Here is a 16,225-nt window from a genome sequence, read left to right as displayed (position 1 = left end):
AACCGTTCTCTGCAGAGTATTATGGATGCAACCTATTGGAGGAGCAAGTCAGTGTTTGCATCATTCTATCTCAAAGATGTCCAGTCTCTTTACGAGAACTGCTACACCCTGGGACCATTCGTAGCAGCGAGTGCAGTAGTAGGTGAGGGCTCAACCACTACATTCCCATAATCCCATAACCTTTTTAACCTTTCTCTTGAATGCTTTTATTGTTGTTTTGGGTTGTTACGGTGGGCTAAGAAGCCTTCCGCATCCTAGTTGATTTGGCGGGTGGTCAATTCTTTCTTGAGAAGCGCCTAGGTTAGAGGTTGTGTGGAGGTCCTTTAGTATGGGTTGCAGCCCTTTATACTTCAGCACCTAAGAGTTGTTCAGCCTCCTAAGAGGACCGCTGCGCTCAGTAAGGAAGACGTACTTATTAAAGGCAGAGTAATGGTTCAAGTCGACTTCCTTACCAGGTACGTATAATTTCATTTGTTATTTTGAATAACTGATAAAATGAAATACGGGATACTTAGCTTCTTGATTAACATGTACACTGGTTTTCACCCACCCCCCTGGGTGTGAATCAGCTACATGATTATCGGGTAAGATTAATATTGAAAAATGTTATTTTCATTAGTAAAATAAATTTTTGAATATACTTACCCGATAATCATGATTTAATTGACCCACCCTTCCTCCCCATAGAGAACCAGTGGACCGAGGGAAAAATTGAGGTGGTGTTGACAAGAAGTACTGGAGTACCTGACCACAGATGGCGCTGGTGAGTACACCCCCCTCTTGTATAGCGATCGCTGGCGTATCCCGTCCGTAGATTTCTGTCGGGCAACGGAGTTGACAGCTACATGATTATCGGGTAAGTATATTCAAAAATTTATTTTACTAATGAAAATAACATTTTGTCAGAAGTCCTTGATTCAATGAACTTAGCAGTAAATTTACTGCTTAAGTACAAACAAATCTTAACACCTTACATCTAAATATGAATTTAAATCTCAATATTCCAAAATACTGCATATGACAAAACTTAGGTGAAATCTTTCAATCTTTCACAGATCCATTAGTAAAAACTTATCAACAAAATTGTTCCTACTGGCATGTTAGTCTTATACTTCAATCTCAATTAACTTAATTGAGAAATGTACCCAAATTTGAAAGCATGGTGCATGCGTCTATCACTGGTCAGTCTGATTCTACAAGTAGATAAATTTTGGGCAATACATTAATTTAGCCAACTTTTATTTTATTCAGTGACAGTAGCATATCAAACTTCTTAGTATATTTCAATAGTTCACGCTTGTCTTACTATAATTCTTCACACATCAAAAAACTCTTAGGGTAACAACTGCAGCTTTACAAAATCAATAAATGCATAGACTATTTGGCCCTCTCAGACAAACCAATGCAGGTCTCAAAAACTGGTAAGTGCCACATAGGCCACCATCATCCCTTCGGCTGAACATTTCTGTAAAAGAAGACAAAATTGTGAGAACAGGCAAATGAAGGCTAAATAGAAAAATAGATGAATTAAATCTGCTACACTATTAAACCTTAAACTATTTAACTAAACAAAGGGGCTATATCCTGAGAAAAGACAAGGGAACAATCTACTGTATCGTAAATGAACCCTCTGTGCTGTAAACTTCGCAGCATTAGCAGCTTTCTATACTTGCATAGAAAAATATTTATTAGTCTAAGGTTAAACACCAGTAATGTACACACATCTTGCACCTTATTTTTTTTTTTTTTTGCATACAGTAGTTGATGTTGATGCCTTTCTTTTCTACTACATATTTCACCTTACTTATCCAGCTCTTGTTAGGCTTGCTTCTCCTCATTCCTCATAACCCTTTTGATCCTATTATTATCTCTTCTTTGTACATGTCTAAACCCCTCCCCCCCAAAAGAAACAGATCCTTTATTTTATGGATTCCAAATTCTTTATTTTTAATAATGTCATCTTCACATACCTCGCCATTTTCATTCTTTTTATTCTCCATATGATACATGCAATATTCATCTGTACTGAAGTTTTCACCTATGTTTTGTTTATATATCTTCCATTCAGCATCTGCACATCACTTACATGAAGTAGACTTATAAACTATCAATTCATACATCCTAACCTTGGCTTCCTTAGACACAAGTTTTCTCCCAATGTTTAGCCCATATCCTGCTGTTCCTCTTCTTTCATACCACCATCATCCAAAATATTAACTTCACACACCCATATGACATATTGCTTACATTTTTACACCACCCAATAACATTCACTTCTACATCTTGATTTTTCTTATTCTACATGATCTTAATCATGGTCGACTTTACTCTCAGGTTTATCCTTTTGCAAAATTTACCCATGTCATTACTGTAATTACACAAACTAGTCATGACCAGTTTTCTTTTATCATAACTTAGCACCTACATCTACTGTTTTTTTCTCAAGTTTTTACTACATACCATTCATCAAGATATTTAAGAGCCATGGAGGGACCCTGGAGTCAGTCCAGTTGTCACACCAAATCACCCACTCTATGATATATGAACTTTTGCTTTCCAAATAAGCACATCTACAATCATCATTGAACCTGGTTTTGTTTTTCACTTAATACTTTAGCACACGAGAAGGGATACACCTATCAATTATGTTGACCATATTCTCATTCAAAAGAAGAACAGGCTCAACACTGTTTTACAATTAGGACCAACTCAAGCTCAAAAGATCCCTCAAAATGCTATGCTAGTCTGCTGGAGATTTTTTATAAATCTTACACGAGTATGACACAACAGGGACAGGCTGCTCTGTTTTCACTACTGATGAAATTAAGGGATGATTAGATGTCCCAACTTGAGAATTAACTTTGCTTGTTATGACACCAGGGAAGTCAGTATGTACTAGGTCCAAGCAGTTATCAGACTGGTGAGTAGCTAGCTTCACTTATGATTTGCTCCCAGTCTGATTTAGAAGCAATGTCTGAAGCTCTTAAGCCATGGGGGATCAGTAGGAGAAACAGATTTTAACCACTCCCTAGGATAAACATTGAATTTGCCAATAAACAATATAAAAGAGGCCTTTTTATCATCTTGTTGTATCTTGGCCATAATGGTAAGACGACGATCGAAGATAGAATCATCCATGCCGGGAATCCAGTAGATCGAACACAAATAGAAGGTGTTATACCTCCCACAAACTTCTGTTACTTGAATCTCATGACATCCACATTCATAGACTGACATATGAGAAGCAGGCCACTCATTCCTAATATACACCACCATTCTCCTTGCCCTTAGAATGGCATTCAGTTTTAAAATTATTAGCTTAAAACAGTTAATGAGTAACTTAGATGACTGCCTCATATGAGAAACCAAAGTTTCTGAGCATAAAACAGTATTATATTGTCTGGGTATAACTGTTAGGTCTTGAATAATGGCATGCAGACCACGAATATTGCTATACGGAAGACGACACTGGCAAAATCTAGGATGTACTGATCATGGATTTTGCTCAATGTCTCCAGACAGGAAAAGAATTAATTGCAGTAAAAATGATTCATCATACTTAAAAGCAAACTTGACAATAATAATGATAAAAACATGTACAGAAATGCATATAAAGTGATTGATGCAACCAATAGATTAAAGATAAAATGTCGGATAAAATTGGTCAACATGGGGGAGCCGACACATCATGCAAGGTTAAGTACCCTCTTGGATAGCCACTTTAACTGAAGGGAGGATAGTAAGGATGGTTTTGAAAATGAATACTTGTGAGGGAGATAAAGAAACAGATAAGGAAAAGACAACCTCTTGATAAACCACCATGCATCCTTGGCCCTTCTGTTAAACCTGCCCAACACACCATTTCATAAAAGGCACGAGGAAGAGAAATAACAATAGTGTGCTCAAGTGTAACCTCAAGTAATGTTACTGTATGTACATATACTATATACTGTAAACAAACTAGTGCAAATACTCATTACATAATAATATACAGCATATAAGAGTTCATGTACCATCACTAATTTACAATCACTACAGAAGTGTAGTGTAGTTGGAAAAGTGTATGGTAGAGTACTGATTAATAGGATTAAGGATAAAACAGAGAATGCAATCTTGGAAGTACAGGGTGGTTTTAGAAGAGGTAGGGGTTGTATGAATCAGATTTTTACAGTTAGGCAGATATGCGAGAAATATTTAGCAAAAGGTAAGGAGGTGTATGTTGCGTTTATGGATCTGGAGAAAGCATATGATAGAGTTGATAGGGAAGCAATGTGGAATGTGATGAGGTTATATGGAGTTGGTGGAAGGTTGTTGCAAGCAGTGAAAAGTTTCTACAAAGGTAGTAAAGCATGTGTTAGAATAAGAAATGAAGTGAGCGATTGGTTTCTGGTGAGAGTGGGGCTGAGACAGGGATGTGTGATGTCGCCGTGGTTGTTTAACTTCTATGTTGATGGAGTGGTGAGAGAGGTGAATGCTCAAGTGCTTGGACGAGGATTGAAACTGGTAGGCGAGAATGATCATGAATGGGAGGTAAATCAGTTGTTGTTTGCGGATGATACTGTACTGGTAGCAGACACAGAAGAGAAGCTTGACCGACTAGTGACAGAATTTGGAAGGGTGTGTGAGAGAAGGAAGTTGAGAGTTAATGTGGGTAAGAGTAAGGTTATGAGATGTACGAGAAGGGAAGGTGGTGCAAGGTTGAATGTCATGTTGAATGGAGAGTTACTTGAGGAGGTGGATCAGTTTAAGTACTTGGGGTCTGTTGTTGCAGCAAATGGTGGAGTGGAAGCAGATGTACGTCAGAGAGTGAATGAAGGTTGCAAAGTGTTGGGGGCAGTTAAGGGAGTAGTAAAAAATAGAGGGTTGGGCATGAATGTAAAGAGAGTTCTATATGAGAAAGTGATTGTACCAACTGTGATGTATGGATCGGAGTTGTGGGGAATGAAAGTGATGGAGAGACAGAAATTGAATGTGTTTGAGATGAAGTGTCTGAGGAGTATGTCTGGTGTATCTCGAGTAGATAGGGTTAGGAACGAAGTGGTGAGGGTGAGAACGGGTGTAAGAAATGAGTTAGCGGCTAGAGTGGATATGAATGTGTTGAGGTGGTTTGGCCATGTTGAGAGAATGGAAAATGGCTGTCTGCTAAAGAAGGTGATGAATGCAAGAGTTGATGGGAGAAGTACAAGAGGAAGGCCAAGGTTTGGGTGGATGGATGGTGTGAAGAAAGCTCTTGGTGATAGGAGGATAGATGTGAGAGAGGCAAGAGAGCGTGCTAGAAAGAGGAATGAAGGGCGAGCGATTTTGATGCAGTTCCGGTAGGCCCTGCTGCTTCCTCCGGTGCCTTAGATGACCGCGGAGGTAGCAGCAGTAGGAGACTCAGCAGTATGAAGCTTCATCTGTGGTGGAAATTTGGGAGGTTGGGCTGTGGCACCCTAGCAGTACCAGCTGAACTCGGCTGAGTCCCTGGTTAGGCTGGAGGAACGTAGAGAGTGGAGGTCCCCTTTTTTGTTTTGTTCTTGTTGATGTCGGCTACCCCCCAAAATTGGGGGAAGTGCCTTTGGTATATGGATGGATGGACAGAAGTGTTACAGGGATACCTCTTGCCACCCATTTTTGCTGGTCATACAAATGCGTGATACTGTGTGGGAAAAATGCCACATAAGCAAGGTTATAAAAGAATATTTTTTTTTCAACTTATTGGTTGAGAGAACATCCATTTTCACACACACACACACATACATGAGAGAGAGAGAGAGAGAGAGAGAGAGAGAGAGAGAGAGAGAGAGAGAGAGAGAGAGAGAGAGGGGGGAGAGAGAGAGGGGGAGAGGGAGAGAGAGGGAGAGAGAGAGAGAGAGAGAGAGAGAGAGAGAGAGAGAGAGAGAGAGAGAGAGAGAGAGATGCCAACTATGAAAATAAATTGCTGATGTGCCTTGTAAAACTTTTATATACTGAATAGTTTTAATTCCCTTTAACATTAGGCCAGCTGTCATTGATCTACCAAGGCGTATATGCTCCTGACTCGCGCTTTAATGCATTTGCGGATGGAGTGATGGTGAACATGGTGGCTGAAATGAAACGGAAGAGGATGGATCCACTCTACTTCAGGGTGTATGACAGAGGAATAGTTGAGTAAGTTTTTGAATTTCCACGAGATATATGTATTAACTGTCAATAGTTTTTCATGAATAGTTAGTCATTAAGTTGCTGTAATTTTAACTTTTGGAGAATTCTGGACAGTTTAGTAGTTTATCTAAAAACTTGTTCTAACACAATTTATTAGGTTTTTATTGAATACTGTGGTGTATATGGAATAGAAAATATTTGTAGGCTAGTCTTATAAGTAATAATTATGTAACAAACATATAATCACTTCATGGAGGATTAAGTTTTAATTCTTGATAGGTGCTACAGTATTTTTTTATCTTTGAAAAGTATAAAGTATTTGTTTCCCATCTGTGGTTTAGCACCTTTCATCAAATATGTAGTCAATTTAAAACTCCTTCATGAAACATTTGTAGTTAAGAAAGTGGTTACAAATTCTATCATGAACAATAATTATTTATGAAAGTTATAGGAAGTTACACTACAAAAAATTGCCAATAGTAAAAATTATTTTAGAAAGTTGCCTTATTTTGTCAGGCGATGGAGGTATTTAACTGTATTAATCAAATTAAGCAGGAGGAGAATGATTCCAAGATCACTCGGCTCTTCTTCTGCTTTTTCTTTTTTTATTCTTCTTACTTAATTAGTATCTTTTTTTATAGTAAATGGAAACGGGATCCAATTGACTATTGTCGAATGACAATTTGTTCCTACGCATATGCAAACTAACGAGTCATTTATATGCGTTTACCCCTAAGTCAATTCATGTAATATCTTCAACTTCTTAATTATTTAAGTTATTTTCTGTAAGAATGAATGCAGGACTTCAGTCTGTTTGGTATTTGTTGAAAAGGATCATGAAAAGACGAGTGCTTGAAAAGAGATTTATTCTCTGGATCGCTGAGGCAGAAACTCATTTGAAATTCAATGGCCCGATGCCGTAGGCATGACGTAAAGAGGATGTCACTGCAAAAACAGAAATGGAGTTGATTATAAGTTAAGCTAAACTAAAGTGATATGCAACAATTGTTCCTCTCTAAATGAAAACACAAAATAAAGCAGTATTATAATGGAAGAATAACTTTGGCAATCCTTTACAATGAGCACACACCATAACACCTCTAATATTTATCATAACCATAACGTATCAAAGAACCTATGTCTAGATGAGCACCTGATAGGAGGCACATCTGTTACAATGTTGTTTCGAGGCCAAACATTGGAAGGGCACCCAACAGAAATATAAAGTTGCACTATTTGTTGATGAGAAGGTAATTCATTATAGGAGGATACACAACTGGACTCATTACTGATGCTTTTCTTTTGTTCTGAACCTATAATTAACTATAGTTGTTTAGTGTCTTTTCCACATGACATCTAATTCCTGAACATGAACATTATACACATGTACACCTAATTTCTGAACAATTGTACCATGAAACCATTTCAGACCATCTCAAGTTAAGTGCCAGAACTTTATCACCTACCTCAAATTTATTTATTTGTTTGAATTCACAAGATGGGTTTTTTGCATCATATTTAGGGTTTATTCTATCTTTGACCGATACAAACTTTCTGTTATTCAGGGACACTGATAGGGGAATGTTAGTACAGTAACAGAATGTGGGACAGTACGATAATGGAATATAACTTGAGCCAAGTGTGCTGTGAATGATTCACCACTGTGATATTTCTTAAGCAAATACCATTGTTCTCCAGAAACTGTTTAAATTTACTGTTGATGAAACACAAAGCATTATCTGGAAAGAGTGTCACTCAACCCATTACATGAAAACACCAAATGCAAAGCGTCAATAGCAACATTTGCACTCTTACCATGCACTATTTCCACTTCTATATACTTACTAAGTGCATCTACAACAATAAGACATGTATGAGATTCTTAGAAAAAAGGGTCTATATGCACACGAGACCAAGGCCTCGGTGGAGTAGGCCACACTACATGTTGATTCATACTTGGTCTTGCTTGAACAGTCTGAAAAAACACACACTATTTTTAACCAGCCTGTCAACATCATGATCAATGTTAGGGTACCAGATAAGAGAGTGCACTAAAGACTTCATACTACATATTCCTGGATGGCCTACATGAAATATCTCTAATACCATTTGTCATACAGAATGAGGAGTTAAAACATGATTCTGATACAAAATGCAGCCTTTCATAATAGACATGTCCTTTAGAACGGTTGTATATGGCAACAAGGTACACTGTATTTTATACAATGTTTCAATTCAAATAAACTTTCATCTTTATCTGTCATCTTTTGAATTTCAACACAGGTTATATTCATATCCTGTTGGGAATTCACATTAAAGATTAGTTCATATGGGTCACAATCATGACCATATTCAGTTAGAGGCAGTCTACTTAATCAATCACTGTTAACCCTTTTACCCCCAAAGGACGTGCTGGTACGTTTCACAGAAGCCATCCCTTTACCCCCATGGACGTACCGGTACGTCCTTGCAAAAAAATGCTATAAAAATTTTTTTTTTCATATTTTTGATAATTTTTTGAGAAAATTCAGGCATTTTCCAAGAGAATGAGACCAACCTGACCTCTCCATGAAAAAAATTAAGGCTATAATTAAAGTGAGTTAGTCTTAACTACCAATGCTGTAACCTAGCAGAACATGTGAAAGGTATGCCTTTGCCGCTTAGCAGTAGCTTCAGAAGATGAGGCAGCTCTCTTAGAGGCCATGGTATTGATAAAAGATCACTTATACCTTAACAAATGCATGTGGGAGATACTTTAGTGTCGTGATTACGGATGCTGGGAGAGCGAGACAGACTCAGACAGAGAAGTGGCGTTGTGTAAGGAGGGAAAACTTCGAAGGCTGGGTGCAAAGAAATGAGGGTGTTTGAAAAAGTCAGGCTGCAAATAAGGCCTAACTACGAGAAATTGAAGCTTTTATCTAAATATTGTGGGGATCTTTATAAAGTACCATGAAAAATCAAAACCTGCAAAAATGGTGGGCTGACTATATCACCACATTATGTGAAGACAAAGTGAAGAATTACATTTATTAGAAAATAAAAGGAATTTCACTTAATGGAAAATGTTTAAGAAAGACTTTAACGATTGTTATGATATGAGTATAATGCCTTCTTTCATCATACTGTCCAGTCTCTTTTCATTCATCTGTTGCAGCACATAGGCACTGAATAGCCTCCGATTCTCTAGTGCTGTGCTTTCTGGCCCATATTCATAATTGTAATCTAATCCTAAGATTTATATGAATATTTTCAGACATGTAACGGCAACACCAGGACGACGAGGAAAAGAAGACAATTCTACTTCAGTGTCTTCTTTAGATGGTAAAAATTCAACATCTAGACGAGGAAGGTAATAATAATCTTTTAAACTTTGTTGGTGTTTGGATATTATTATTTAGATTTTTCTTTTGATATCTAAAATTTTACCATGCAAATGATCACAATACAGTTCATTATAGTCATGAAAATTTTTACGAATATCTTAAGGTCAAATAGGCTATTTTTTTTAAATGTGTTTAGTAATGCAGTTAAAATCTTTGTTTTACGTAACGTGGCTTTCTTTATTTTTGGGTTTTCTCAGAAGATTGATCTTAATAAAATTTTGGCTTGTTAATTTATTGCTCTATCACAGGCTAATGATGAATGATTTTTTAATATCTGTACTTACTCTTGATACTGAATCTAATGTTTATTTTTGGTTTTTCACGAATATAGTCGTATAATATTTGCTACCATGATGTTTAGACGATATTTCAGAACTCGTATATTTTTATATTGTTTATTTCAAAGTATCTTGTTGCTATGTTGGCAATGAAATTTTGGTTGAATTAGGTTAATACTTATGCAATGGATGAAAACATCAAGATCTTATTGTTTTAGTACAGATGCAAACTAAATTCATTTCTCTTATCACTGTTTTCTGTCAAACAGGCAGAGTGGCAACGCTATTGGGGGAGGAGTCATTCGAGGTCTGACAAATACAAAGCGATTTGGTAATGCTGAAGTCCAAATAGCAGGAAACACAACACTGGTTAGTAGATTATTACTTGAAAATTATTTTTTTTCTTTTATTTCAACCTTTGGAAATAATCTGTCAACTTGCCTGTCATGCATAGAATAATGGACAGTATTCATAACATGATTACAGTAAATATTTTAATGTTCGCTTTTCATTGAACACTAGGAATAAATTTTATCGATTGTAAAAAAAAAAAAAAAATGCAGGCACTACCTCACTCCCATCATCATTGGATTATATTGGATACTTGCTTACAATATGTGAAAGACTGATTTTTGTCTGCTTTAATCAGCAAACCATCTTCTATACACATACAAAGGGGAACAGGAGTCTATGGGAATTTTATAATACACCTATCCTGAAAGAAGACTGGTTTATGCAATAATGTTTTCCCCGATGATTTGTTTAGTATTTTGTGTAGTTGTGTTAACCTTGAATATTTCCTCTGACTCGAGGATATTTGAAACTTTAAATCAGTCGCCTGAGGGAGGTTTTGGACTTATGTATTTTACAAGCACATATCTAAAATACATATCTAAAGCAGTTTCTTCACTGATAACATCCACTTCATTTACTCTGCTCTCTCGAGAAGGAACTCACAAGTGTAGTTCTGTCAGTATCTTCCTGGATTGCCTGTTGGTGTAATTTGAAATTAAAATAGTGCTCAAGAGTTTGAGACCACCTTCAACTTTGTACTTTTTGGACATTGCCCACAGAACCCTAGAATCTTTCCTCGAGTCTTCTGTTTGCTGCTCAGTAGTTTGCGACTCTAATAGCTCTTGTACAGAACAAGTATGTATCTGTTCTAAGGGAACATGTTCTGCAGAAGTTTATAGTTGTTCCGTAACCGAAATACAAACCACGCTATTTACATTGGGTTTACCTTTTAGCGTAGCTGAAATGACGAGCCAATGATTTTTAACGAGGGTCAATTACCCCCGCGCTAGTTAGTGGGGGGGGGGGGGGTAGGGGAAGGGTAGCTTGCTACAACCCCCCTCCCACACACACCGGTGATTTGCTTCACTTCACTTTTGGCTCCGGCGATGAACAGACGTGTCTGTCCATCGTCCTCGTTGACAGCCTTTAATCTTTTTTCTGCTTTTTCTTTACAGTGTGTGTGTGTGTTAGAAGTTGACCACCTTTATTATTACTATGCGTACGTGCCCTGGAATTGCTGGCCGCCCTTGTGGTACCTTTATGTCGGCCACGGACACGGATCCTCACTCCCTTTGCCCGCAGTGTCGAGGCCGACGGTGTGATCAGGAAAATATGTGTAGTGAGTGCAGGGAGTGGTCTGCCTCCCAGTGGGAGAGGTTTGGCCGCCGGCGTAAGAAGAAGTCCAAGAGAGACTGTTCTCCTTCCGGGGTTGCCTTGAAGGAGGAAGGTTCTCGGGACTCTTCTTTCGCCGCCCAAACCTCCTCCGAAGCTCCCCCTCGTTCGGCTCCTAAGGAGAGTCGGCCGAGTGGGAGCGCAGGCCCTAGTTCTGTTTCCCAACCTTGGGTGGGGGGAGAAGGCGTCGCCTCCCATAGCGGGGCGGTTCCTCCTCCTCCTCCGGGGGAGGTTATTGATGAATCTCTGTCTAATGATGATCTTTTACAGATTTGGCCTTCCCTGGGGCTTAAGGGCTTGCCCTCCAGGGTTGCCCTTATTGACCTTGTCCAGTTGGGGGCCGCCGTTAAGAAGTCGCCGGTGATAGCAGAGGTAGACCCTCTGTCTATCGTCGACGTCATGGTGGCAGAGGCCTCCGACGGGGCGGGGCAATCCTCTGCAGGTGCAGTTGGGGATGTTGGTGCTGACGGCTCTCCTCCCCCTTCCGTACATCCTTCGAAGGGGGAAGGGAGTCCTACGGGCTCTTCTGCTGTCCAGCTTCCCTCTAAGGGGAGTGCCTTGACTGAGACTCCCCTTCGGAGGACTGATGGTCCTGACGATCTTCCTCGTGGCCGCCTTCGCCGTAAGGCTCACCGTCCGCTGCGTCGCAAAGGCCTTCCGTCTCCTTATAAGGGTGTTAAGAGGCGCCTTTTTGGATCTTCTTCCTCCGAAGGGGACTCTCCTCGCCGTAAACAGCCTGCAACTCCAGCTTCTTTAGACCTCTCTGGGGATCGGTCTCCTACGCCTGCTAGACCTTCACCTTCTGGGGCAGATGTTCAGCAACCTGACCTCGTCACCCGACGGGCAACGGTCCCTTCGGGCAAAGGGATTCTTCCCTTACACGTGCAGTGTTAGCGCACAGGCGCTCTCCTGCTCGTCAGCTCTCACCTGCTCGTCAGCGCTCTCCTGCTCGTTAGCGCTCACCTGTTCGCCGGCACTCTCCTGATGTTCGCCCTTCTTCTCGCCAGCGCTCTCCTGAGGACATCCTTCAACCTGTGGTTCCTGAAGAGCGCCCAGCGCGCCAGCATTCCCCTGCTCGTCCTTCTGCAGTGTTAGCGCACAGGCGCTCTCCTCCTCGTCAGCGCTCTTCTGATCGTCAACGCTCTCCTGTTCGCCAGCGCTCTTCTGAGGATCATCCCCCTTCTGCTCGCCAGCGCTCCCCTGTGGTCTCCGAATATCCTGCAGTTCCTGTTGTGCGCCCTGCGCGCCATCAGTCTCCTGAGCCCCCTCGCGATCCTAAGCTTGTTCCTGCACAACATCGTCCGTGTTCTCCAGCGCGTGTTTCTAAGACACTTGTTCGCCCACGCGCCTGCGCTCTTCCTGTTCCTGTTCGTGAACGCGCCGCGCCGACTGTTCCTTCACAGGATTCCACGCGTCGCCCTCTTGCTCGCCAGCGATCACAGACGATTCAACAGTCGCCTGCTCGTCAGCGTTCTCCTACGCGTCAGCGATCACCTGTCCATCGGCGATCTCCGGACCGCCCACGTGACCTATTGCCTGCGCGCATGCATTCTCCAACGCGCCGTCGCCCAGAGGTTCTGGAAGGGCATGGTTCGCCCTCTGCTAGCTCGCCCTCGCGCGATCGTTCGCCTGCGCGACCTACTCGCTATCGCTCGCCAACGCGTCACCATGCGCCAATGCGCCAACGCTCGCCTGTGCGCCAGCGTTCGCCAGCGCACCACCGATCGCCTGCTCGCAATCGCTCTCCTTTGCGCTACAGGTCTCCCGACCAACGTCGCCAGCGATCTTCGGAACGTTCTCACTCGCCCACGCGGCAATGGGTTCCCTCGCCATCGCGCCAACGCATTCGTTCACCGGCTCGCCCACCGCGCTCGTTCGCCTGTACGCCCTCGCGCCCACTCGCCTGCGCGCCCGCGCGACCACCGTTCGCGCCAAATCTCACAGCCAGTGACAACAGCAGGAACGCGTGTTCCCAGACAACGCTCTGGATCGCCTCCATCAAAACGCAGGACTGTTGTGCAGGACAGGGAAGACACTTCAGAGAGGTCAGTGCGTCTTTCTTCCCCCTTTCCTTTTTAGGCAGGTCCAGTGGTGTCCACTCCGAAGGATCGCCCGATCCCTTTTCTTCCAGCGAGGATTTCGGACTCTGTGTCCGTGGAACAACAGACTTGGTTTGGTCCTCTGATGCGGGTGTTAGTGAGGGTAATGAAGCCAGCACTCGCCGATCAGGGCAACAAACCAACGGCTGCCTCACCTACGCTGAAGAGAAAGAGAGGAGTGGACTTCGTAGTGACTTCCCCTGGGAGAAGTTGGTTCCTAGGAGGTCTGTCAGGAAGGCCCCTTCCCCTGCGCAAGCGTTTTCTCCTTCTCCCGTGGACGAGGCTTTTCCGTCCTCGGGTGAGTCCAGTGAAGTGATAGTCTTCCCCTCGGCACCAAGGGGGGAGCCTTCTCTTCATGGAGGAAAATCGTCTCGTGCGGAAGGGGCTCTTCGAACCTCTTTGTTGGGATCCTGTATCCTTCCCAGGAGGGAACCCAAGGACTCCAAGACCATCCCGAAATCGTCTTCAAGGACTCGCCAGGAACCCGCGGCTCCCCGGGGGAACGTCCACGCTTCGCCCCAGGAAGAGGTTCCGGGGACAGAGACATAGCTGCCAGCCCGCAAGGAGGAGATCAGCAGGAATCTGAACATGCCTTCTGGCAGGTCCTGAGCCTGATGAGGCAACTCAACGGGTTCATGGACCCCGTGATCGCCCCCCAAGAAGGCAAAGACACAGTCTTGGACGAAGTGTTCGACGTTCAGAAAGCCCCTAAGTCCAGTGCGGCTCTGCCCTGGTCTCGGGGTCTGAAGAGTGCCAGAGCCAGGGCCAAACCCAGCTCGTGATTCTTGCCTCCTCCAGTCGTTCCTCTGCCGGGAACAAACTCATCCCTCCTCCTCGTCTCCAGCAGAGGAGGTATTTTGAGATCTTAGGTGAGTCCAGTCTCGCTCTTCCTCTCCATTACTCCGTGGAAGAGCTGGCTAAGGGAGTTCCCCTCGAGAAGCTCTCTGCCCGGCAGGTGTCGTTCTTGGCGTCAGAGATCCTGAGCCATGAGAAGGTCGCGAAGTGCGCCATGCAGGCCACTTCGTGGTTGGATATATGACTAGGAACTCTGGGCATCCTATTGTGCTCCGAGGACTTGTCTAAGGAGACCAATAGGAAGGCCCTGGAGACCTTACTCTCGTGCACCCGCTCCATCGAGTTCCTGGCGCACCAGGTCACCACCCTGTGGGCCAACTCTGTGTTGAAGCGGCGCGATGCGGTGACCGAGAGATTCCACCCGAAGGTCCCCGCCGTGGATGTGTGTAGGCTCAGACATGCTTCCCTTCTTGGGGAGAATCTGTTCGAGCCACAGGATATGAAGCGAACGGCTGAGAGGTGGAGGAAATCTAGCACGGACTCCCTCCTCCATAGGGCCCATACAGCTCGGCCCTATAAGCCTCCAGCTCCGCTGCAACAGGAACACCATCTCAGCTTGGATTCGAAGGGTTATCCACCATGCCTTGAATCCAGACCCTCCTCCGTCACGTCGCCCTAGGGCACACGATGTCGGGTGTTGCTACGTCCCTGGCCTTCAAGAGAAACTTCTCTGTGACGCAGGTGCTTCAAGCTGGGGTCTGGAAGCGTCAGACGACCTTCACAGCCCACTACCTGCAGGACGTGACCCACAGGAGCCTCGATACGTTTTCTATCGGCCCTGTGGTGGCTGCACAACAGTTGGTCTAACCTCAGGCTTCTTTATGGACAAGTAGCAGTATGTTGAGGGCGTTGTTACCCGGTTTTAGTCTGCGTGAATGAAAGAGTATGTCTGACCCTTACTTCTTTCTTCATTCTCCCCTCTCTTGGGGAAGCAGCATCCTGGTCCTCGCATAGCTGACCTCGACCTCTGCAGGTAACCCATGCTTTCTTGTGCTCCTAGTATTAAGCTTAATACTGTTGCGTCCCCCATACCCTGACGAGGTGGTATTGGGAACGTCCTATCCTAGATTCCTATCTAAAGGTCTCAAGGTCAACTTCATAGGACGAGTCACACCTTCCACCACACACAACTTATGTAGGCCACTCGTTCCTAGCGAAGCAAGGAACTTGTGAGGTGCAGGGGCTCCTTCTCTCAAGTGCTACTCACTGAGGGATTGAGACCCGGCCAAAGCCGAAGTCAGTAAGGCTGGGGACTTTCCACCCTTCCTAAGGGGTAAGTCACCCAATGTAAATAGCTTGGTTTGTATTTCGGTTACGGAACAAATGACAAATTCGGAGATAATTTGTATTTTTCCTAACCATACAAACCTTAGCTATTTACACATATTTGCCCGCCATCCCTGGCCCCCAAGTCAAGTCCTACCTCTAAGTGAAGTGAAGCAAATCACCGGTGTGTGGGGGGGGAGGGGTAGCAAGCTACCCTTCCCCTACCCCCCGCTAACTAGCGCGGGGGTAATTAACCCTCGTTAAAAATTATTGGCTCGTCATTTCAGCTACGCTAATAGGTAAACCCAATGTAAGTAGCTAAGGTTTGTATGGTTAGGAAAAATACAAATTAACTCCGAATTTGTCATTTTCTGGCCCTTTTACCTTTTCTTAGTCTCCTTTTGAGGTGATTAAGCATCTGCAAGCATTACATGTTGGTAGGATGACTGATGCTGATTAGTTATGTGATGAAGTGTCTTTCTAACAGACTTAAAATCTATATAGAAATGACTCCTCCTTCCTCCATATAAAGGAG

General features: G+C 43.1%; 1 protein-coding gene across 8 annotated transcripts in view; it reads left to right on the top strand.

The window, feature by feature from the left end:
* LOC137617188 (uncharacterized) overlaps window positions 1–16,225 on the top strand; it is a 125,638-nt gene that overhangs the window by 76,461 nt on the left and 32,952 nt on the right. For all 8 annotated transcript variants that reach the window (XM_068347071.1, XM_068347072.1, XM_068347073.1 and 5 more), the window contains exons 5-7: window positions 5,979–6,129; window positions 9,377–9,472; window positions 10,054–10,153. In XM_068347071.1, the coding sequence (XP_068203172.1) occupies window positions 5,979–6,129; window positions 9,377–9,472; window positions 10,054–10,153 (347 nt within the window). The remainder of the gene's footprint in view (window positions 1–5,978; window positions 6,130–9,376; window positions 9,473–10,053; window positions 10,154–16,225) is intronic.

The sequence above is a fragment of the Palaemon carinicauda genome, chromosome 23, assembly GCF_036898095.1.
Source record: "Palaemon carinicauda isolate YSFRI2023 chromosome 23, ASM3689809v2, whole genome shotgun sequence".
Classification (NCBI taxonomy): Eukaryota; Metazoa; Arthropoda; class Malacostraca; order Decapoda; family Palaemonidae; genus Palaemon; species Palaemon carinicauda.
The sequence above is the reverse complement of the archived record's forward strand: the minus strand, read 5'-3'. Positions and strand labels throughout refer to the sequence as shown.